Below are 25039 nucleotides of genomic sequence, written 5' to 3' on the forward strand. Positions count from 1 at the left end.
GGTGCAAAAAAGAAGGGAGAAAGAAAAAAAGAAAATGCCAACCTAGCAGCAAGAAGAAATGCATTTTTTATCCTGCATTTTTAGTGTTTTGATTCTCCCTTTTCCCTAGTTCTCCCTGAGGCCTGGAAGGTCGATCACGACAAGATGTGGACATGTGTCTTAAGCCGTAAACGCTGCAATAAGCCACTAACTACCTAGCACTCTGCTTTCTGCTCGGCCCAAGTGAGTGGAAGAAATGAGAGTGGCATTTTGCGGGACCTTAAATAAATCTTGCCTGAACAGGAAGGATCTAAGAGATCACTCCAGCCAGAAGTTGTTCACTATGTTGGTTGCTGCTGCTGCTGCTAAGTCGCTTCAGTCGTGTCCGACTCTGTGTGACCCCATAGATGGCAGCCCACCAGGCTCCTCTGTCCCTTGGATTCTCCAGGCAAGAACACTGGAGTGGGTTCCCATTTCCTCCTCCAATGCATTAAAGTGAAAAGTCAAAGTGAAGTCGCTCAGTCGTGTCCGACTCCTATCGACCCCATGGACTGCAGCCCACCAGGCTCCTCCGTCCATGGGATTTTCCAGGCAAGAGGACTGGAGTGGGGTGCCATTGCCATTGCCTTGCAAGCTCTATATTTCACATTAAGTCTTACAAGAAGACTAACCGATAATGCAGATAAAACTAAAGCTCACAAGTAAGAACCAATTACTCAGAGGTCTGGAGCACTCTTGCCAGGAAAAAGGAATGACAATGGCTCTGAAGTAGTGACAACTAGGGGTGCTTGAGTAATAAAAGAAGTCACCAGGGCTGATGCAGGGAAGGAGAGCATTTGGGGCAAGGCAAGATAAGAGGCGGCTAGCTAATCCTATGGGGCCAGTATCATGGAATCTGGAAATCCAATGGGAGAAGTTCAGCCAAGGGAAGAACATGATATGACTTGTATGTTTTGTTGTTTAAGTAATTTTTCTGGCTGCTGTGTGGCGAATGGATTTTAGTATGGCAAGAAAGGGAGCAGCAAGATTATCGCAGTAAAGACATAACCAGATGGGGGGAAGTGGGCAAATTCAGGATGTGCTGTGGATACAGATGGGGTGGGACTTGTTGCTGGAAGGGATGTGACTGAAGGAAATGGAAGAGTCAAGGATGACACCCAGGTCTTGCCATGAGCCCTGAGGCACCATTATTGAACTGGAAAATTTGGGGAGAAACACGGGTTTGCAGCAGGGCTGACGGGGTGAAAACCAAGAGAGTTTTCTCTGGGACATATTATGTTGAGATACCAACTAGATATCTGAGTGAATGTATCAGGGAGGCACTGAACAAAGTCATCAGGAGATGAGGTGCAAGGTCAGGGCCGAGGAAAACCAGTGTATCAACAGATACCAACTGCGTGGAGGCTCAGCTGGTAAAGAATCTCCCTGTAATGCAGGAGATGCGGGTTTGATCCCTGAGTGGGGAAGATCTCCTGGAGAAGGAAATGGTGGCCCATTCCATTATTCTTGTCTGGGAAATCCCATGGATAAAGGAGCCTGGTGGGTACCATCCATGGGGTTGCATAAGAGTCAGATGCAACTAAATGACTAAACGACAGACAGACAGACAGTATTGGTGTTAAGGAGTGAGAGATTTCACCTAGGGAAAACCTGTGGGCGAAGGAGAGACTTAAGGGTATTACCATACTTAGAAATGGGAAGAGAAGGAGGAATCTGCAAAGAAAACTTGACTTGTGGACAGTGGGAAGACAGCAAAATCACAAAAGCATTCCTGGACCCTACTCCTAGATATTATGATTCAACAGATCTTGAACAAAGCCCAGGAACCTTAATTTTTTTTAAGAGCTCCCTGTATGCTTCTCCTTGTAGGCTGCAAGTTTTAGGAGACACTCAACTAGAGGACAAAGCTGGGTAGATGCCAGAACTCAAACCCAGCTCTTGTGACCTTTTAAAATGAGCTTGTCTAAATGTCATGCTTGTATCAGGATCCATCTATTCCTCAAATGGTTAACACCATGGCTAGTGCTCTAGATTTTTCATCTGCGGTCAAAATTTTGGACAAGGGCATCCATACCACCTCCACTTTCTCATCTTCCACTGATTCCTGGACCTATGAGCATCTCCTGTCACCCTCATTACACTGCTTTGTCCCGGGTCAATGGAAGCAAATAAACCGACCCCTCCTATGTCTTACTTTAATCTGCTGATCACACTGACACCATGAGCCATTCCTTCCTTCATCAAAATCTCCACTCTTCCTTTGATACTGAAACTCCAACTAAAATTTTTAATTTATCTACTTAAAAATAACTGTAATATATAATGGAACTATGCGCAGTTTTGTTCTGTAATTTTCCAAGTCTCCTGTAAATGTGCTATCATACTTTCATAATTGAAAAAAAAAAAGAAAAATCTCCTCTCTTGGATTTCTCAGTGCCTTGTCATTTTTTTTTTCCTTCTGTTTCCTCTATGGCTCCCCTCTGTCCACTCCTTAACCACGTACAGAATTCTACTCATGGTCTACTGTTCTTTCTCTTTCCCAGCCCTTTAGGATGGGAAATGTGTAGTGTGGGAAACCTTTGAGAACTAAAATACCGCCTGCCTATCAGTAAACAAAGGACTTTGCAGCCATCAAACCATCACATTACAGCTGCCTGAATGGTGAGCGCTGAGGGCATTCAGGATAGAAATGAAGTGCTGCCCACTGCCAAGCCCGTCTAGTAGCAACCAAGGTAGTGCACCTGAGGAATCTCTGGATGAGAAAGCACAGGACACTGGCCCCAGAGAGCTGAGGAGCATATCAAAGGAATGGTTTCAATGACCCCAGACTCTTGTATCTTCCCATACACAGAAAGGGCTTCCCTCCTGGCTCAGACGGAAGAGAATCTGTCTGCAATGCATGAGACCTGGGTTTGATCCGTGGGTCAGGAAGATCCCCTGGAGAGGGGAATGGCTACCCACTCCAGGATTCTTGTCTGGAGAATCCCATGGACAGAGGAGCCTGGTGGGCTACAGTCGTGGGGTGGCAAAGAGTTGGATGCAACTGAGAGACTAACATTTTCACTTTTCATACAGAGAAAAGCACTAAATTCCTTTAACTTGAAATACTAGGATTTCTTTTTTTTAATTTATTTTTAATTAGAGGATAATTACTTACAATATTGCATTGGTTGCTGCCATATATCAACATGAGTCAGCCATAAGTACACCCCTTCCTCTAGAACCTTCCTCCTACCTCCCTCAGGTTTTCTTTTGGTTAACAATAATCCTAAGATCATGGCATATGGTCCCATCACTTCATGGCAAATAGATGGGGAAACAGTGGAAACAGTGGCTGACTTTATTTTTTTGGGCTCCAAAATCATTGCAGATGGTGATTGCAGCCATGAAATTAAAAGACGCTTACTCCTTGGAAGGAAAGTTATGAGCAACCTAGATAGCATTTTAAAAAGCAGAGACAATACTTTGCCAACAAAGGTCTGTCTAGTCAAGGCTATGGTTTTTCCAAAAGTTATGTATGGATGTGAGAGTTGGACTGTGAAGAAAGCTGAGTGCTGAAGAATTGATGCTTTTGAACTGTGGTGTTGGAGAAGACTCTTGAGAATCTCTTGGAATGCAAGGAGATCCAACCAGTCCATTCTGAAGGAGCTCAGCCCTGGGATTTCTTTGGAAGGAATGATGCTAAAGCTGAAACTCCAGTACTTTGGCCACCTCATGCGAAGAGTTGACTCATTGGAAAAGACTCTGATGCTGGGAGGGATTGGGGGCAGGAGGAGAAGGGGACAGCAGAGGATGAGATGGCTGGATGGTATCACCGACTCGATGGACATGAGTTTGAGTGAACTCCGGGAGCTGGTGATGGACAGGGAGGCCTGGAGTGCTGCAGTCCGTGGGGTCGCAAAGAGTTGGACCTGACTGAGGGACTGAACTAAACTGAATCCTTTGATATTCTGATTACCTGGTATTTTGTTGCAAAAACTTTTGTCTATCCTGGCTTCTCACCTTGTCTCTTCAGAATAGTTTTCTGAGCATTATCTGTGATGCTGTGCCCTGGGCTTAAAGTCCTAAAAAGTTCCTGCCAAATAAAGCATAACTCTCAACTTGTAGGTTGTGCATCTTTCTTAGTCAACATCATTTAAGATTTTTTTTTATTTTGATGTGGGCTAATTTTTAAAGTCTCTACTGAATTTGTTACAATATTGCTTCTGTTTTATGTTTTGGCTCTTTGGCTGCAAGACACATGACATCTCAGCTCCCCGACCAGGGATCGAACCCACACCCTTTTCACTGAAAGGCAAAGTCTTTACCACTGGACCACCAGGGAAGTCCAAGTCACACCACCTTAAATATTTCAGATAAAAACCTGATCCTCCTATCTTTGTGATGGACAAGGTCATTACTACCCTGAAGACCAACTACTTGCCAAATTCTAATGTTTGATGCTGATCCCCGGGCTTCAGGCTCATAACCCCAACTGCTTGATAATGACAGTTCATTGAACATTCCATGGGTTCAGTTCCATTCAGTCGCTCCAACTCTTTGCAACCCCACAGACTATAGCACGCCAGGCTTCCCTGTCCATCACCACGTCCTGGAGCCTACTGAAACTCATGTCCATTGTATTGGTGATGCCATCCAACCATCTCATCCTCTGTCGTCCCCTTCTCCTCAATCTTTCTGCCTTCAATCTTTCCCAGCATCCGGGTGTTTTCCAGTGAGTCAGTTCTTCACATCAGGTGGCCAAAGTATTGGAGTTTTAGCTTCAGCATCAGTCCTTTCAATGATTATTCAGGACTGATTTCCTTTAGAATGGACTGGTTCATCCTATATTCCATGGGTATATTCTGTGCGTAGATATTCCATGGGTAGTTCCCACATAACTTGATCAAAAACCAACCTCAGCATCTTGTTCTCCACACTAGTTTCTTCTACTCTATTCATGATCTCACTTCAGGAAATCACCATTCATTCAGTCACTTTAACCCCAAATCTAGAAAGTCCCCAACCTGGGGTTAATTCCTCAAGGTCTACTTCACTTCTCTCCACTGCATGCAAGCAGCCACATGGTCTTGGTCATTTCATGTTCCTGGAATCTCCAATTTTCCCCTCCCCCTTTAAAATATATCATCCAGCCAAGGTCAAGCCCCATCAGCAGTCCCATAGCTTAGCGCAAGCTATGTCTTGAGCTTTGCTCCCCTTTAAATCTCCGTGGCTGAACAGCAAGGTGGGGCAGGGGTTCAAACGTATGACCATTTCACTGCCTGATTATGACAGTGCAGTGGCCCCAGACCACATCATGGATGACTCTAAACTCTTAGCAGAGAATCCAAACATCCTCCACAATCCGACCTGCCTCCCTCTCCCGGGAGCCCCAACTCCTTGTTTTCCCATAGTTCCATGCAGTTTCCACACTGGTCCATTTTTCTGGGCTTACAACTCAAGCTCTCTCCTTAACCTGAACGTGGGATCTTCAACTCAACCCTCCTCCTTCCTAAGGAATTAGCCCAGAAAATGTAACACAGGACTTGAGGATTAGTAAATTATCCTTTGGGTGAGCTCCAAAAACACACTGTGCTTACTCTAGCCACACTCCCTTGAAAAAGATTTGTTCATAAGTCTATGCTATTCACTATACTAGAGTATAAACCCTTTAAAGGAATGGAATTGTATTTATTGTGGTGCTATCTAGCAAAGGTGACAATTATTCATGGCTATCCAGCACTTTCCCACCTTGGTTAGCTTTTTTTTGACACTCAACAAATCTCTAGAACGCACTTCTTGTCCTTACTTATCCTGGTAGAAGGATACTAAACTAATTTAACAATCATATCACGAGGCTCACAAAGTCCTCAGAGATGGACAAAGATAACTCATGTTTTTGTTTTGCAGGTTTTTTGGTTTTCTTTTGTTTGCTTATCATCTGTTCAGACTATCTGTCAGAAGGTTTCTTCAGTGGAGAAAATAAGAGCTGAAAATAATAGCAAATGAAGCAACTGACAAACAACTAATCTCAAAAATATACAAGCAACTCCTACAGCTCAACTCCAGAAAAATAAATGACCCAATCAAAAAATGGGCCAAAGAACTAAATAGACATTTCTCCAAAGAAGACGTACAGATGGCTAACAAACACATGAAAAGATGCTCAACATCACTCTTTATCAGAGAAATGCAAATCAAAACCACCATGAGGTACCATTTCACGCCAATCAGAATGGCTGCGATCCAAAAGTCTACAAGTAATAAATGCTGGAGAGGGTGTGGAGACAAGGGAACCCTCTTCCACTGTTGGTGGGAATGCAAACTAGTACAGCCACTATGGAGAACAGTGTGGAGATTCCTTAAAAACCTGGAAATAGAACTGCCTTATGATCCAGCAATCCCACTGCTGGGCATACACACTGAGGAAACCAGAAGGGAAAGAGACACGTGTACCCCAATGTTCATCGCAGCACTGTTTATAATAGCCAGGACATGGAAGCAACCTAGATGTCCATCAGCAGATGAATGGATAAGAAAGCTGTGGTACATATACACAATGGAGTATTACTCAGCCATTAAAAAGAATACATTTGAATCAATTCTAATGAGGTGGATGAAACTGGAGCCTATTATACAGAGTGAAGTAATCCAGAAAGAAAAACACCAATACAGTATACTAACGCATATATATGGGATTTAGAAAGATGGTAACAATAACCCTGTGTACGAGACAGCAAAAGAGACACTGAAGTATAAAACAGTCTTATGGACTCTGTGGGAGAGGGAGAGGGTGGGAAGATTTGGGAGAATGGCATTAAAACATGTAAAATATCATGTATGAAACGAGTCGCCAGTCCAGGTTCGATGCACGATACTGGATGCTTGGGGTTAGTGCACTGTGACGACACAGAGGGATGGTGTGGGGAGGGAGGAGGGAGGAGGGTTCAGGATGGGGAACACATGTATACCTGTGGTGGATTCATTTTGATATTTGGCAAAACTAATACAATTATGTAAAGTTTAAAAATAAAATAAAATTAAAAAAAAAAACAATAAATGTCTTAAGAATTTAAAAAAAAAAAAGAGCTGAATTGAAGCAAAATCTATATCCTCTTCCTCTTAAACCTCTATGAGAAATGGCCTTTTAGAGAAATGGCCATTTTCTAGGAATTTTAAGGTTTATTTTGCCAGAATGGCAGACTGAATTGTGATTTCCTAAAAAAGGTGGTGGCCCTATTTCTGCAAGTTCTTCTCAGTAAAATAATACTTGGCAATCAATGACATGAAGGAATGTTATTTGGTTGGGGGATTTTTCACCATCCACAGTAGGAAACATTATGAAGTCACACACTGCTATCCAGAAGTTCCCATCTTTAAGGTCGATGTATTCAGTTATGTACACATTAAGCAAAAGTAGCACAGTTTACAACAATTCCATAAAAATCACCCTACTCTACTCACAGAATCACAGTCTCCTACAATTCAGTGTTATTCACACTTTCTACTAAATGCCCCTACTGGCAGAGGAGAATAAAGTCACATCCCTAAGACATTTAGAGATAGAGCCTAAAAAGATGTGGCATGCCCAAAAGGGCTTTGACATTTCTGGCTGCATCTCCACAATTCAAGAAAAATTTTTTCCATATTTCTGTTCATGTTTATATTTTACTGATCTGAAGAGAAATACAACTGTTATTTCAGAAAGATGGACCAAGTCTATCTTGTAGTATCTTATATCCCCAGGACACCCCATCAACATTCCTACACCAGGCTAGAATTTCGAGATATTTGTAGTTAAAAATGACCAATAATGTAAAACGTTCCTCAATTTAACCTTGTCCAATGTTTCCCTAGGGTTAAATACAGATGAGCTATATATGGAAGGACTATCATTGAAGTGATGCAGTCTAACTCATCAGGAGTGATTCATGGATTTGTCCCACTGCTGATGATATCAACTGTGACCACCTGATTAAGGTGGTGTACGGTGGGATTCCCTACTGCTAAGTTACTAACTCCCTCCTTGTCATTAGTCAGTGACTTGTGGAGAAATACTTTCATGTTCAGTTCTATAAACCTGCTTTTACTCTTAAAACTTTCAGCCACTGATTTCAGCATCCATGACACTTGTCTAAATCAATTAGTGTTATGACAGGTGCTAAATGATTTTCCATTTCCATCATTCCTTCTACATTTATTCATTTATTCTATTATAAAAGAGAGTTGTCTCCTTCCATTTATTTTTATATTCTTTTAAAAATGTATCAGTGTAGATTCATGGATTCTTATTTAATAAGTTATAACCTTTACTATGATCTCTTTTGAGACTCAAATTGTCCCAGATTTGACCTGTCAAAGTCCTTTTGAGGTGACTCCTATTTCTTTTTTACAAGTTCAATTTGAGCAACACTACACAAAATGACTGACCTTTACACTTGAAAAAATTCAGTGTAATGAACAACAAAGGAAGACGATGCAATTATTTGGATTAAAGAAGGCTAAAGAGACCTTGCAACTGAATGAAAGCCATGATCTAGGACTTTTGTTATTGTTATAAAGGACTTTCCAGAACAACTGATAAAAGATGAATAAGGTCTTTAGACTGGACAATAGAACTGTATCAATGTGAATTTCTTGATAAATATACTACAGTCATGTCAGAAAATGAACATACAGTATTTAAAGCATTTAGGGAAAATGTATTTAGGGCAAAGGGAGCATCATGTTTGCAACTTAATCGTAAGTCAAAATACAAACCATCATTGTCTAATTACAAATACATCCACTGATAAACACAGAAAGACATGATGTCAAAGCCAGTATGGTCAAATGATAACATTTGAAGGTTGTGAGTAAAGAGCTTAATGGGATTTTTTTGTACTACACTGCAACTTTCTTGAAAGTCTGAATTATGTCACAATATGTTTTCTAAAAGAAACCCCTATTAGTCACCTGCTCACCCAATGCAGTAATTTCTTTTACCAATATCACCACCGGCAGACATACAGCCCTCGCTTGCCTATGTACAGTTTGCAGGAGAATGTCGTCCAGGAAGAATGCTCCGGTATATGCACATCTCTAGTTGCTGGCTTGACCCCAAATATGTTATCTTAAAACTTAGCTCCTGTGATGTGGCCTCTGGCTTTGGAGGAAAAACAGAATAATCTTGTCTCCAGTTCCATATGGAGCCAGTTGGAATGTGTCCCTAGCCTTTAGGCCAATTAGTCCCTTTTTATAAAACCATTACATATACAAAGTGATTTCCGGAGTCATCAACCATTACTGCCATCATGGCTATCTTCATGGGTGTGAAACAGAATGGTTGATTTATTGCTCTAATACTGATGGCTTGAAACTCTTGATTTTTGAACATAGGGCCCACATTTTCATTTTTCACCCAGTACCACAAATTTTGCACCCAGTTCTGCTGCCACAAGCCTATGGGGGCACTTTGGTGTAAATTGGACACCTGCGAGAACAAGGTCTTGGCAATAAAACGGCTACAAGGAAACCCATCCCCTTCACTCATGTGGTTGCAACCACCATCTGGGGTGCATTCCTGTCTGGTGGGGTGCAGGCTGCATTTCAACGTCCATCCCCTTCCTTAGCTAGGTGCTCTAAGCACCAAATCAACATGAAGATGTTTGTTTTATATTTAAGTTTGCCATCAAGAGAGGGTTATGGACAGCTTTTAGCATGTGAAATTTTCATCAAAGCCATGAAGCCAAGATTCCTAACAGGTTTAGCTGGGTATCTCCTCTAAGTTTTGAAAAAGATGCCACCCTCTTGGACCTCCTTGGAAGTCCAGTGGTTAAGAATCTGCCTGCCAATGCAGGGAACACAGGTTTGATTCCTGGTCTGGGAAGATCCCCCATGCCATGGGGTAACTAAGCCCATGTGCCACAACTACTGAGCCTGCGAACCCCAACTACTGAAGCCTGTGCACCCTTGAGACCATGCCCTGCAACAAGAGTAGCTCCTTTTTGCTGAAACTAGAGAAAGCCCATGTGCAGCAGTGAAGACCCAGCACAACCAAAACTAAATATGTGAAAAAAAATAATTTTTTAAAGAAGATAACACCCTATCCCATCAAAGCAAATAAAAAATAATACTGTTCTTGCTATGGGGCTGTGAAATGAGGTAGGGAGTTTCACAGCTTTTAAAAGAGATTCTCATCTAAGTTTCTCACTCATTCTTGGCACAACTGCATAGATATTTTAGGAGGAGTGTCTCCAATAAGCTATTAAAGTTATATTCAGGATCCATATTTTATAGATTCCTCTTTTAAAAAATAATCAGCAATGGGTTCCTGCTTCAATTTATCTCAAGCTGCCAACTTGCTATGTGACTGGAACAGGCCAATGTTTCTCTCAACCCCCAATTCCCATATGGCAGAAGAAGTTCGGGTGTCAAGAAGGGTTTGCCTGACCAAAGGGTTAATGACAGATGCCAAACATGTTGTAAGCAGATGAAGAAGAGGAAGAAAAACGGGAAGGAAGAGCAATAGCTAGGCAGCCAAATGTTCACCCATGAAAATAAACAACTATGAATAATTGAATATTCCTCGTTTTGACAATCGTCCAGCAGCAGAAGTAACAGATGCCACTGCCGTCCGACTACCTCCAGCTCGACTGAGTCAGACAAACGAGAGGAGGCCCGTGGGAGATGCTCCCTGGAGATGGACTTCTGCTAACTTGGGGGGCAGAACGTGGCTGGGCTGTATTTATTTATTTACCTTTAGAAAAACACTTTGAAATGGAGCTTCAGCTACTTCCAGCCCTAGGCAGCTGGATGGACAGCCAGCATCTCTCTGGCATGGGGTGGAATGATGAAAGAAAATGCAATGGTTTAAGACGACGGGCACTTCAGCTACTAAAACAAAATCTGTACCAATCTTTTTGGCCACTAAGGAATAGCTCATGATTTTATGTAACTATATATACATATATATATATATATATATATATATATATATAATACATTTCTATATAATAACATAAAGTATAAATATATATATATATATTATTCATATGTATTGTGTGTGTGTGTTACTTGTTCAGTTGTGTCTGACTCTTCGAGACCCCATGGACTGTAGCCCACCAGGGTCCTCTGTCCATAGAATTCTCTAGGCAAGAATACTGGAATGGGTTGTCATTCCCTTCACCAGGGGATCTTCCTGACCCAGGGATCAAACCTGGGCCTCTTGCACTCTAGGCAGATTCTTTGCCATCTGAGCCACCAGGGAAGCCTACATATGGATTACATGTGTGCATATATTGTTGTTAAACCACTCAGTCATGTTGGACTCTTCATGGTGCCATGGATTGTAGGCTGTCAGGCTCCTCTGTCCACAGGATTTCCCAGGCAAAAATACTGGAGTGGGTTGCCATTTCCTTCTCCAGAGGATCTTCCTGACCTAAGGATTGAACCTGAGTCTCCTGCATTGTAGGCAGATTTGTTTATCACTGAGACAACAGAAAAGCCCATGTGCATATATATACACATATATGTATTATATATAGGTGTGTGTATGTATGATATATGTGTGTGTGTATGTATATATAAAATATGACCACATGGAAGAACTCAATTTTTCAGAAACAGAGAAAGAAAGCAATCACTGCTTCCCTCAAAGAAACACTTACATGTACATGAACTTGTTTTTCTGTATGATGGTTCTCAAATTCCCATTTAACAGAAGAATGCAATCAACTGGGCTTAGTAGCAAGAACACTCAGAAGGATGAATGGATGGATTTAAGATCTGGTTCCATGTCTTCCATCTATTTGCTGGAAGACCTGTGGTCATGCCATCTAACCTTTTTCTGAATGTCATTTTCTCAGCTATTAAGTGCCAACTACTTCCTAAACAGTGCTTCCTAAGGTGTTCTAGGTTTTAGGGTCTTCCCACTCAAAGTAGGGTCCACAGACCAACTGGCAATATTGGCATGATCGGGGAACTCTTAGAAACGGCAGAATCTCAGACCTTGGACTGGACATACTGAATCCTCTTAACTGAATCATCTACATTTTAACAGGAAATCAGCTGATTTGCATGCATGTTGAAAGTTTGAGAAGCCCTGTTTCCGGGTACACTGTCCCAAGGTTATACAATCATAGAATCACTTGGATAACCTCATACAAACACAGCTTCCCTGGTCCTTCCTCGAGTCTGGGGTAGAAGCCAGGAATCTGCATAGTTAACTGATTCCCAGGTGGGACCATTTCAATGAAAATATAAGTGACAGGAATAAAATAATAGTGTCTGTATTTTTTCCCTTGAAAATCAGATGATCTCTAAGTGATAGCATGTCGGCCAGCTTCCTGGTGTTTTTATAGAGATAAGCTAATGTGATCATGACAAGACATCTCTCAGTTGAATGGCTCAGATGCCACGAAGGTTTTGCCCACTGCAGTTTTGAAACTGCTAAATTTTTAATGGATCATTGGTTAAATGCAGGAAGCATAAGAAGCTCTGATGTTGAACTACAATAGTTTAATCAATCATACAAAAATGATCCTAATTTTGCAAAGTCCCCTCAAGACAATTGTCATCAGATTCATAAGCTACATTCATATATCAAAATCTTTACTGAGCACATGAAGAGGCCTTTAGCACTTCAAAAACCAATCTTAAAAAGAAGAAATATAGTGACAATTATATCCAATTTGGCTTTTCATTTATTGGGAATAAAAACTATTCTCATGTGCAATATGTTATTTGTTGGGAAATGCTTGCAAATAGCAGGCAGAAATCCCTTATTTCAACAAAACATGAAAGTTATAAAAAAAATAAGAACTGTCTTTTTTAATTTTTTTTAACCCTTCTGCAAGTAAATCAAAAGAATTCTAAGCAAGGTCCTAAAGGCAGTTTTTTCCCTCCACTTTTGATGCCACTAAACATGGTTAAGTTTCAATCTACATTTTACTGTACACTGGTTCCCAAGTCAAATGCAATATTTAATGATAAACCATGTCTTGACTTGCATAAATAATTTTAAATAAATGAAAGAATCTGTCACTTGTTACATAGGAAGAGATTAAAAATATGTTTAAATATTAGAGATTATATTAAGCTAACTGCATAACATGGGCTTTAAAGATTTTCTTTTTTACTTAAAAATCACCTTTATTATAGTCACATGTGCATATCCTGTACAAGAATGACCAAATGGTTTTTTAATCCCTAAAGAGATTTGCAAGATTATTATCACAAAAGTATCAGCTGACTCTAAAAAGTAGGCAGTGCAAAGAAAAGTGTTTTCCATTTTTTAAACATTCTTAAATCCTATCCCACTTGTGAGAATTGGATACTTTGGGGTGGCCTCAAATGAAGTTAGAGTCTACATAGCCATAACCCACAGAAAAATTCTAAGGCACCAGAAATGTAACTCAGTTCAACTAGTTTAAGTATTAACACACTGGCTAATGATGCTGGAGATACAGAGGACCAAATATGTCATAATAACTGATGATTGTTAAGAGTTAACTCTGTGTGAGGTAGGATTTTAGACACTATAGTTATCAATGCCTCTAACTTTTGTAATAACTCTACAAAGTCAGCACTCTTTTATCATAAAATTAGATGCAAAGAGAAGAATCATTTGGCCCCCATTGCAACACTAAGCAGTGGACTTACTAACTGGAAACCAACAGGACCTCAGTATCTGGGTTCTCAGCCACCAGGATACACATTCCTGAAACAGGATACTCTTGGAGCAAAGGCACATGTCTGAGAAGTAAGGATGATGTGCAGAAGGTCAATGTGTTTAGTAGAAGGACGGAGTACAGTGTATACAATCAAAGGTTGTGGAAGTTAACAGAAGATGGGTTTGAGCCATTCTCTGCCAAATTTTATAAGGAGAGGGGGAACCTTTGGAGGTTTCTAGCAGGCACGTAATTGCCAGGAATGAATGAGCAAGTATGGAGGTGACAGTTTGGAGATGGACAGATTCATGAGATGCTATATATAGGATAGCATACATGTGGGGCTCAAGAGATAGTAGTAAAAAGAAGGGGGCAAGTGATATGGAAAAGACAAAGGAAATAGAGGGAACTTGTGTTGAAATTCCCTAAACGGTTTTGCTTTCCCTCTCTTTGGGCTCTAAAGGATAATCTGCTTCACCCTGACTAGGGTCAAATACCTTGGCGAGGCTGACCAAGGCCACGCTAGGAGCACAGAGCTGGGCGTCTTAAGGAAGAATAAAATCAAACATTCCCTGTCTCAGCTGACCAGTCATAAAGTTATTTGTGGGCTAAAACAACTACAAGTACAGGGAAAACGTTTCCCACGGCTCTTACATCAAAGACTACAGCTTACAAGATGACCTCCTCCTTGGCCTCCAAGGGCCCAGTCAACATGCAGCCAAGAGCTTCCCAAAGTGTGAGGACAGTGAAGGTGATGGGCCTGTGCTGAGAGGGAGATTTCATTTCCCCAGAAACAGAAATGTCTCTTCAACACACAATTTAGTCTTATTCTCAATCCCCAAACCATCCACATTTGCTATGAAGAACTCCTTGAGTCCTCAGATAAATGGCCCTTAACCTATATTCTTCACGGCACTCTCAAAAGAAACATTCAAAAAGGTATTAATATAATAACAACAACAGTAACCATCTCTGGCCTCTTCTTTTGCAGGGCTGTGGGGTGGGCGGAGAAGGTGATTGCACCCCACTCCAGTACTCTTGTCTGGAAAATCCCATGGATGGAGGAGCCTCGTAGGCTGCAGTCCATGGGGTCGCTAAGAGTCGGGCACAACTGAGCAACTTCACTTTCACTTTTCACTTTCATGCATTGGAGAAGGAAATGGCAACCCACTACAGTGTTCTTGCCTGGAGAATCCCAGGGATGGGGGAGCCTGGTGGGCTGCCATCTATGGGGTCGCACAGAGTCAGTCACGACTGAGGCGAAGCAGCAGCAGCAGCAGCAGGGGTGGGCTTTTACACTCCTTGGCACAGGAGATTTCATGCGGACTCACTGGGGTGGAAGGGATGAAGACATTTAAGGAAGAGAAAGGAAATTTGTGTATTTCTAAACATGTTTGAGATGATAAAAACACTGATGCTAAAATGTGATGAAGAAACCTTAGGCTCTTCTGAAAGGCAATCCCTTTTTTTTTTTTTTTTTTTTTCTTCAAGAGCCTTTTTGTCAGTCCTACTTGGGTCAAACAAATGCACTTTTAAAACCCATTTCCATGTTTTGAGATTCAGAGGAAAGAGGTTTAACAGGAGGCTATAAAACTCCCTTAATCTTTAATGTCTTATTTTTGCAGATTTGCTGGCAAAGTACAGTAAACAGTCACTGCTCAACATTTCCCATCGATGCCCCCTGAACTGTGCCACTGATGATGAAGAGCAGAATCCATTTGCGTGGGTTTTTCTCTTTTCTTTTTTGGGGGGAAAACCATTTCTTCTGGTATTGTGGAGGCACCTGCATTTTAACAACCTAGGCAGAATCTCTGAGCCCAGCTCATTTGCTGATTGTGTTCCAGAGGGAATTCTCAAACATTAAAAACACAATTTTAAAAGAAAGGACTGATTAGAGGTGGAGAGAATTCTGATGGTTTCTTGCCGTCCCCTCATCTCCCCACTGTAGCAGCACCTGGCCTGTCCCCAGCCCCTCTGTGAAAAGCTAGTCTGTGCCGCTACAGGACAAGAGGGTCACCCTGAATATACTCACAGGCGATGCGCACGGAGGCCTTTCTGCTCTTGGAGGTCCCCAGGTGGCTCCATGCCACACACTGGCACCAGTAGTCCTCGGGCCCGTGGAAGTCCTCCACCTGCTGCCTGGTGACGTTGATAAACACCTCCCGGACCTTCAAGCCTGCAGAGGAGACAGAGCCAATCCACTGAGGCCGGTGTACTCCTTAAAGAGAAAGTTAAGGCCAGCCCAACCTCTTCCTGTTAATTAAAACCATTCTGTTTTTAATCAAGGCGAGGTTTTAATTACTTTGACAATAATATATTACTGCTAATTAAATTCCAACAGCTGAGTAGGCTGAAAAGAACAAGTGTAAAATATTAACCAATGTGGTTCCCATACAAGAGAATCGTTTTCACACTCCCTTGACACCATGCTTTCTTTTTTTTTCCAGCTCTTATAAACATTCTTTTTTTTTTTTAATAGCATGTAGTTGACTTACAATGTTGTCTTTGTTCCAGGTGCACAGCAAACTGAATCAGTTATACATATACATGCTATGCTATGCTATGCTAAACCACTTCAGTCATGTCCGACTCTGTGCAACCCCATAGACGGCAGCCCACCAGGCTCCCCCATCCCTGGGCTTCTCCAGGCAACAACACTGGAGTGGGTTGCCATTTCCTTCTCCAATGCATGAAAGTGAAAAGAGAAAGTGAAGTCGCTCAGTCGTGTCCGACTCCTAGCGACCCCATGGACTGTAGCCCACCAGGCTCCTCCATCCATGGGATTTTCCAGGCAAGTGTACTGGAGTGGGGTGCCATTGCCTTCTCCATACATATACATATATCCACTCTTTTTTAGATTCTATTCCCACATAAGTCATTACAGAGTATTGAATAGAGTTCCCTGTGCTATATAGTAGGTTCTGACTAGTTACCTATTTTATATACAGGAGTATGCAAATATCAATCCCAATCTCCCAAGTTCTTCTCCCCTTTCTCCTCTGTCTTTCTTGATGTAAAATCTACCATGAAGAATGTAGCCCCGAATTAATTGCTGGGATTCTAGCGACTAAAGAGGTCTCAACAAACCAACCCCAAAACACAGTTCCAGGTGGTTCTAAATGCCCCCACCTCTGGGTATGGCAGGAGAGGGTCACTGTCGCCATGCAGCTTAGAATAAGGAGGGGACAGAGGTTATGCATGGTCAAGAGTCCAGGAAACCAAGGAAAAGCCAAAACTCCAGACCACACAAGGGATGCAGACAAGCTGAAATAAGTTGATCTTGAATGCTTGAGAACCCAGGAAGAAAGGTTCTTGGTGCAATGGAATGAGGAGGCAAATTAAAAGAGAAGCCTTTATAGAAAAAGAGGTGAAGACTACATTCAGGAAATGGGATAAACTAAGACCTTGACCTTGTCCTTTTTTCATTACTATATCTTTGTATTCTCCATCTAATAGTCAAAACGTTTGCCTGATACAGCTTATTGGGGAGTGTGAACTTCTTTCAAACCTCTATCCAAGGACTATCAGCCTTTCTTTTTCAGGGGAAGGACAGCCACCTTGCATGAAGTGCTGAGGGGAAAAGGACCCCTTCTTCACTAGCATCAGGTAAACCATCACGAGCAGGAGAGCAGCCTTTAGAGTCAGCATGCTCTCTGCAGCCAGTGGCATTTGCCAAGCCTGTGCTCTGCCCTGGTATAGGCCGCATGGGAGAAAAAAGAGCTTACTGAATCCTGCCTAAGTGCCCAGCATCACTGTAAGCCTTTCATCTGTTCACTCTTTATGTTTCCGCATTGCACGGACAGAGCTGAGGCTGCTGAAGCCTCACATTGCAGACCAGAGAACAGACCTAAGAGTCATTTGTCTGCAATCACACAGTCTGTAAATGGAAGATCCAGGATTTGACCCAAACGAGGACTCTGCACAGGCCCCTCATTCAAATTCAACTCGGTCCTCGTATTTCAGGTACTTACACTTAATTATGGAAATAAGACTGATGCGTGGTATATTTAAAGAAAATTTGGGTGCATAACTAGGCTTTTTCCTTATGTTCAAAAGGCATTCGGGGGACAGAACCATGGGAACAGTTAGTCTAAAGGAGCCAGGGACTCTTGGTACAGGAGGTAGAATTTTATTATACCCTGGGTGCTGGTAGGATTTAAAGAACAAGAATGGAGGTGAAATACTCAGTCTGGGGAAACACTGCCTTCCACTCAACCAATGACATGATATTTATAGTGTGTGATGAGAACACTTTAGGGTCACATCAATCAGCATGTACACAATTTGAGTGAGACTTTGTGAGTTTCTGGAAGGTACCACGCATAGAAAATCATCTTGAGGACAGTTGATCATTCACATCTATGCACAGGGCACAGAAGCACACCTTTTACCTTATCAGAGATTTAAGTCCAGAAAGACATCTCCTACATTGAACAGGAAAGAAGACTTCAGTTCAGTTCAGTTCAGTCGCTCAGTCGTGTCTGACTCTTTGCGACCCCATGAATCGCAGCACACCAGGCCTCCCTGTCCCTCACCAACTCCCGGAGTTCACCCAGACTCACGTCCATCGAGTCAGTGATGCCATCCAGCCATCTCATCCGCTGTCGTCCCCTTCTCCTCCTGCCCCCAATCCCTGCCAGCATCAGAATCTTTTCCAACGAGTCAACTCTTCGCATGAGGTGCCCAAAGTACTGGAGTTTCAGCTTTAGCATCATTCCTTCCAAAGAAATCCCAGGGCTGATCTCCTTCAGAATGGATTGGTTGGATCTCCTTGCAGTCCAAGGGACTCTCAAGAGTCTTCTCCAACAACCACAGTTCAAAAGCATCAATTCTTTGGCGCTCAGCTTTCTTCACAGTCCAACTCTCACATCCACACATGACCACAGGGAAAACCATAGCCTTGACTAGATGGACCTTTGTTGGCAATGTAATGTCTCTGCTTTTCAATATGCTATCTAGGTTGGTCATAACTTCCCTCCAAGGAGTAAGCATCTTTAATTTCATGGCTGCAATCACCATCTGCAGTGATTTTGGAGTCCCCTAAAATAAAGTCTGACACTGTTTCCACTGTTTCCCCATCTATTTCCCATGAAGTGATGGGACCGGATGCCATGATCTTTGTTTTCTGAATGTTGAGCTTTAAGCCAACTTTTTCACTCTCCTCTTTCACTTTCATCAGGAGGCTTTTTAGTTCCTCTTCCCTTTCTGCCATAAGGGTGGTGTCATCTGCATATCTGAGGTTATTGATATTTCTCCCAGCAATCTTGATTCCAGCTTGTGCTTCTTCCAGGCCAGAGTTTCTCATGATGTACTCTGCATAGAAGTTAAATAAACAAGGTGACAATATACAGCCTTGACGTACTCCTTTTCCTATTTGGAACCAGTCTGTTGTTCCATGTCCAGTTCTAACTGTTGCTTCCTGACCTGCATATAGGTTTCTCAAGAGGCAGGTCAGGTGGTCAGGTATTCCCATCTCTTGAAGAATTTTCCACAGTTTATTGTGATCCACACAGTCAAAGGCTTTGGCATAGTCAATAAAGCAGAAATAGATGTTTTTCTGGAACTCTCTTGCTTTTTCTATGATCCAGCGAATGTTGGCAATTTGATCTCTGGTTCCTCTGCCTTTTCTAAAACCAGCTTGAACATCTGGAAGTTCATGGTTCACGTATTGCTGAAGGGTGGCTTGGAGAATTTTGAGCACTACTTTACTAGCGTGTGAAATGAGTGCAATTGGGCGGTAGTTTGAGCATTCTTTGGCATTGCCTTTCTTTGGGATTGGAATCAAAGCTGAACTCTTCCAGTCCTGTGGCCATTGCTGAGTTCTCCAAATTTGCTGGCATACTGAGTGCAGCACTTTCACAGCATCATCTTTCAGGATTTGAAATAGCTCAACTGGAATTCCATCACCTCCATTAGGTTTGTTCGTAGTGATGGCTTTCTAAGGCCCCCTTGACTTCACATTCCAGGATGTCTGACTCTGAGTGAGTGATCACACCATCATGATTGTCTGGGTCGTGAAGATCTTTTTTGTACAGTTCTTCTGTGTATTGTTGCCACCTCTTCTTAATATCTTCTGCTTCTATTAGGTACATACCATTTCTGTCCTTTATTGAGCCCATCTTTGCATGAAATGTTCCCTTGGTATCTCCAATTTTCTTAAAGAGATCTCTAGTCTATCCCATTCTGTTGTTTTCCACTTTTTCTTTGCATTGATCACTGAGGAAGGCTTTCTTATCTTTCCTTGCTATTCTTTGGAACTCTGCATTCAGATGCTTATATCTTTCTTTTTCTCCTTTGCTTTTTGCTCCTCTTCCTTTCACAGCTATTTGTAAGGCCTCCCCAGACAGCCATTTTGCTTTTTTGCATTTCTTTTCCATGGGGATGCTCTTGATCCCTGTCTCCTGTACAATGTCACAAATCTCCGTCCATCAGGCACTCTGTGTATCAGATCTAGTGCCTTAAATCTCTTTCTCACTTCCACTGTATAATTATAAGGGATTTGATTTAGGTCATACCTGAATGGTCTAGTGGTTTTCCCTACTTTCTTCAATTTCAGTCTGAATTTGGCAATAAGGAGCTCATGATCTGAGCCACAGTCAGCTCCCAGTCTTGTTTTTGCTGACTGTATAGAGCTTCTGCATCTTTGGCTGCAAAGAATGTAATCAATCTAATTCGGTGTTGACCATCTGGTGATGTCCATGTGTAGAGTCTTCTCTTGTGTTGTTGGAAGAGGGTGTCTGCTATGACCAGTGCATTCTCTTGGCAAAATTCTATTAGCCTTTGCCCTGCTTCATTCCGTTTTCCAAGGCCAAATTTGCCTGTTACTCCAGGTGGTTCTTGACTTCCTACTTTTGCATTCCAGTCCCCTATAATGAAAAGACATCTTTTTTGGGTGTTAGTTTTAAAAGGTCTTGTAGGTCTTCATAGAACCGTTCAACTGCAGCTTCTTTAGCGTTACTGGTTGGAGCATAGCCTTGGATTACCGTGATACTGAATGGTTTGCCTTGGAAACAAACAGAGATCATTCTTTCGTTAAATCAGTGCATCCAGGTGTAAGGTGGGGTAATTGATATGCCTGAGTTCCCCTGTCATCGAAGAAGGAGACTTAGAGGCAAGACATTTGGCAATCAGCTCTTGCTGAAGAAGCATTCAGTAAGTCAAAAATCTGTTCAGGCTAAAAAGAAATATATATACCCAGGTCTCCCGCATTTTAGTCGGATTTTTTATCAGCTTAGCCACAAGGGAAGCCCAACAGTACTGGAGTGGGTAGCTTATCCCTTCTCCAGTGGATCTTTCTGACCTAGGAATCGAACTGGAGTCTTCTGCATTGCAGGTGGAGTCTTTTTAGTTAATTAATTTATTTTACTTTACAATATTGTATTGGTTTTGCCATACATTGACATGAATCCACCACAGGTGTACATGTGTTCCCCAACCTACACCCCCCTCCCACCTCCCTTCCCATCCCATCCCTCTGGGTCATCCCAGTGCACCAGCCCCAAGCATCCTGTATCATGCATCAAACCTGGACTGGAGATTCATTTCACATATGATAATTTATATGTTTCAATGCCATTCTCCCATATCATCCTGCCCTTGCCCTCTCCCACAGAGTCCAAAAGACTGTTCAATACATCTGTGTCTCTTTTGCTGTCTCACATACAGGGTTATTGTTACCTTCTTTCTAAATTCCATATATATGCGTTAGTATACTGTATTGGTGTTCTTCTTTCTGGCTTACTTCACTCTGTATAATAGGCTCCAGTCAGCCACGTCATTAGAACTGATTCAAATGTATTCTTTTTAATAGCTGAGTAATATTCCATTGTGTATATGTACCATAGCTTTCTTATCCATTCGTCTGCTGATGGACATCTAGGTTGCTTCCATGTCCTGGCTGTTATAAACGGTGCTGCGATGAACATTGGGGTACACGTGTCTCTTTCGATTCTGGTTTCCTCAGTGTGTATGCCCAGCAGTGGGATTGCTGGGTCAAATGGCAGTTCTATTTCCAGTTTTTTAAGGAATCTCCACACTGTTCTCCATAGTGGCTGTGCTAGTTTGCATTCCCACCAACAGTGGAAGAGGGTTCCCTTTTCTCCACACCCTCTCCAGCATTTATTGCTTGTAGACTTTTGGATTGCAGCCGTTCTGACTGGCGTGAAATGGTACCTCATTGTGGTTTTGATTTGCATTTTTCTAATAGTGAGTGATGTTGAGCATCTTTTCATGTGTTTGTTAGCCATCTGTATGTCTTCTTTGGAGAAATGTCTGGATTTTTTTACCAACTGAGCTACCAGGGAAGCCCTACATATATATAAGTAAAGAGAAAGAGAAATACACACATACACAAATTATATATCATCATCGTGTGGGTGTGCTTAGTCGTGTCTGACTCTTTGCAACACCACAGACTTTAGCTTGCCAGGCTTCTCTGTCCATGGGATTTCCCAGGCAAGAATACTGGAGTGAGTTACCATTCCCTTCTCCAGGGCATCTTCACAACCCACTGATGAACCTGTGTCTCTTGTGTCTCCTGGATTGGCAGGCAGATTCTTTACCACTGCGTCACCTGAGAAGCCCTAAGTATATATACATATATTTACATATATATATATATATACACACACACACATATATATTTGTGTGTGTATTACACACACACTTATTTTTACTTTATCTTTTAAGAATGTCTAAACCCATCAGCTTCCTCTAGGTTGCAAATGAAGATAAACACCATCTCAAAATGGTTCAAGGTCATCATGTTTATAAAGCAGAGAATTTCCTATCCAAACCTTAAAACATGCTATGAGTTAACCTAGGCACTGTGGTGCTTCAAGGGTACCTGGGGCCTGTTTTAATGAGACAGAGGAAGACAGTCAGACATGGAGTAAGTTTACACTCACAGATCCCTAGAAACAGGAGGCATATCACCCAGGGCTACATGGGGAAGCATCAGGGTCTGTCAGGAGGCAGAGGGGTCAGGAGACAGGGGTAATAGACTTTATTGCAGTTTCCTTAGGAAGAACTGGAGAGGCAAGGTAAAAAGATTTAGAGTTGGTGAGTTTGCTTCATTTCAGTGGACTCTGGGAGAGAATGACTGTTGCTACTTGTCTGGTACCTGGTCCCAGGTTAGGGCAGGAGAATAAGAGTTTAATAAAAGGAATATTGGGGGTAAAGCTCTGTATCTGTTGGTTTGCTTATGAAGGACATGCTTACAGGTGAGTCATTTGCATCTCTAGGAATGAGCTATCCCTGGGTAAGACAGTCCCTTGAAGGTCAGCGAGACCCTGAGATGTCAGAGAATCAAAATACTAAACCTTGAAAAACACAGTTACTACACGTGGACAGCCATACATTTGCTCTGGAAAGCACAGACAGTCGGCCACAGACCCCCACAGTGAAGGTCATATTGATCTCACCCCATTCATGTCAGGAAGTCTTGCAACCTCTCATTCAGACTAACCGCAGCTGAAAGGGGAATGCTGAAGTCATGATTTCAGCATTACAGTGCCTTGGTTTCAAGTCCTTCAAAGAGGCTCCCCGTGGGTTTGGAAAAGTGGAATGAGTATCAGCCAACTATTTCCAAACACAGTATGCTTTGGAAGGTAGCGCTGGGGTATCAGCCTTCTTTAAAAAGCTATAAGTAACTCTGCAATCTACACACCACTCCCTCCCCCCCCCCCAAAATAGTATAGCATCTCTCTGGCTTAGGCTTTTTTTCCCCCCTCTAACATGAGGTCTTTAGTCTTGTGAAACCATCCCCTCTAGGAAAACTAAAAATAAAACTACCATATGAGTCAGCAATCCTACTGGCACAAGTGGGGAAATACCCTGAGGAAACTATAATTCAATAGGACACATGTACCCCCAGTGTTCACTGCAGGACTGTTTATAACAGTTAGGACATGGGAACAATGTAAGTGTCTGATGACAGATGAATGGATAAAGATGTGGTACATATATACAATGGAATATTACTCAGCCAGTAAAAGGAATGAAAGAGAGTTATTTGTACAGACATGGATGGACCTAGAGTCTGTCCTATAGCATGAAGTAAGTCAGAAAGAGAAAAACAAATACTGTATATGAATCCATGTATATGAAACCTAGAGAAAATGGTACAAATGAACCCAATTCCAAAGCAGAGATATAGAGAATGGACATGTGAACACAGCGGGTGAGGGGAGGGCGGTCTGAATCGAGAGAGTAGCATCTTCACATTTACACTATCACGTGTACAATAGGTAGCTAGTGGTAAGCTGCTGTATAACACTGGAAGCTCAGCTGGGTTCTCTACGAGCACCTTCGAGGGGCGGGAGGGGGCAGAGTGGAAGGGAGGCCCAAGAGAGAGGGGACACATGTCTACTTAGGGCTGACTCACTTATCATACAGCAGAAACTAACACAGCATTGTAAAACAACTGTATTCAAGTTAAAAAAGAAGGCCACAAGTGAATTAGCTAACCTCCCCTCTCCCACAAAGTATAGTGTGCTCTCCACACCAGGCCTTTTTCTTCTAACGTGAAGTATTTAGCCTTGTCAACCATACCCTCCAGGAAAACTGGTGGGACATGGCATTATACTTTTCTCCACCATAACAAAAAACATTTCATAAAAATAGAAAATTAAATAGTATATACTCTCATGAAGTGAAGTGAAGTTTCTCAGTCGTGTCCAACTCTTTGCGACCCCAGGGACTGTTGCCTACCAGGCTCCTCTATCCATAGGATTTTCCAGGCAAGAATACTGGAGTGGGGTGCCATTGCCTTCTCCAGGAGATCTTCCCAACCCAGGGACTGAACCCGGGTCTCCTGCATTATAGGCAGACACTTTACCGTCTGAGCCACCAGGGAAGAGTATATATACTCTCGTAAACCTTCACTATTGTTCTTTGAGTGATATAGTGTGTGTATATATATATATATGCATTAATAAAGTGCTTCCCAGGTGGTGTGGTCTTCCCTGGTGGCTCAGATGGTAAAGAATCTGCCTCCAGTGAGGGAGACCTGGGTTTGATCCCTGGGTTGGGAAGATCGCCTGGAGGAGACAGCAGCAACCCATTCCAGTATTCTTGCCTGGAGAATCCCCATGGACAGAGGAGCCTGGCAGCCCTCAGAGGAGCCTGACAGTCCATGGGGTTGCAGAGAGTTGGATAGGACTGAGCAACTAAGCACAGCACACACACACAGTTGGCACAAAGGTGAAGAATCCATCTGCCAATGCGGGAGACCTAAGCGATGAGGGTTTGATCTCCGGGTCCAGAAGATCCCCTGGAGGAGGAAACGGCAACCCACTGCAGTATTCTTGTCTGGGAAATCCCACAGACAGAGGAGCTTAGCGGGCTACAGTCCATGGGATCACCAAGAGTCAGACACGACTGAGCACAGTGTGTATGTACATGCATTAATAAATGTATACGCATACATGTAT

General features: G+C 42.4%; 1 protein-coding gene across 4 annotated transcripts in view; it reads right to left on the reverse strand.

The window, feature by feature from the left end:
* Positions 1 to 25039, reverse strand: part of UNC5D (unc-5 netrin receptor D) — a 366024-nt gene that overhangs the window by 242159 nt on the left and 98826 nt on the right. For all 4 annotated transcript variants that reach the window (XM_055567106.1, XM_055567109.1, XM_055567105.1 and 1 more), the window contains exon 3: positions 15640 to 15783. In XM_055567106.1, the coding sequence (XP_055423081.1) occupies positions 15640 to 15783 (144 nt within the window). The remainder of the gene's footprint in view (positions 1 to 15639; positions 15784 to 25039) is intronic.

This window comes from Bubalus kerabau, chromosome 2, assembly GCF_029407905.1.
Source record: "Bubalus kerabau isolate K-KA32 ecotype Philippines breed swamp buffalo chromosome 2, PCC_UOA_SB_1v2, whole genome shotgun sequence".
In the NCBI taxonomy this organism is placed as follows: Eukaryota; Metazoa; Chordata; class Mammalia; order Artiodactyla; family Bovidae; genus Bubalus; species Bubalus kerabau.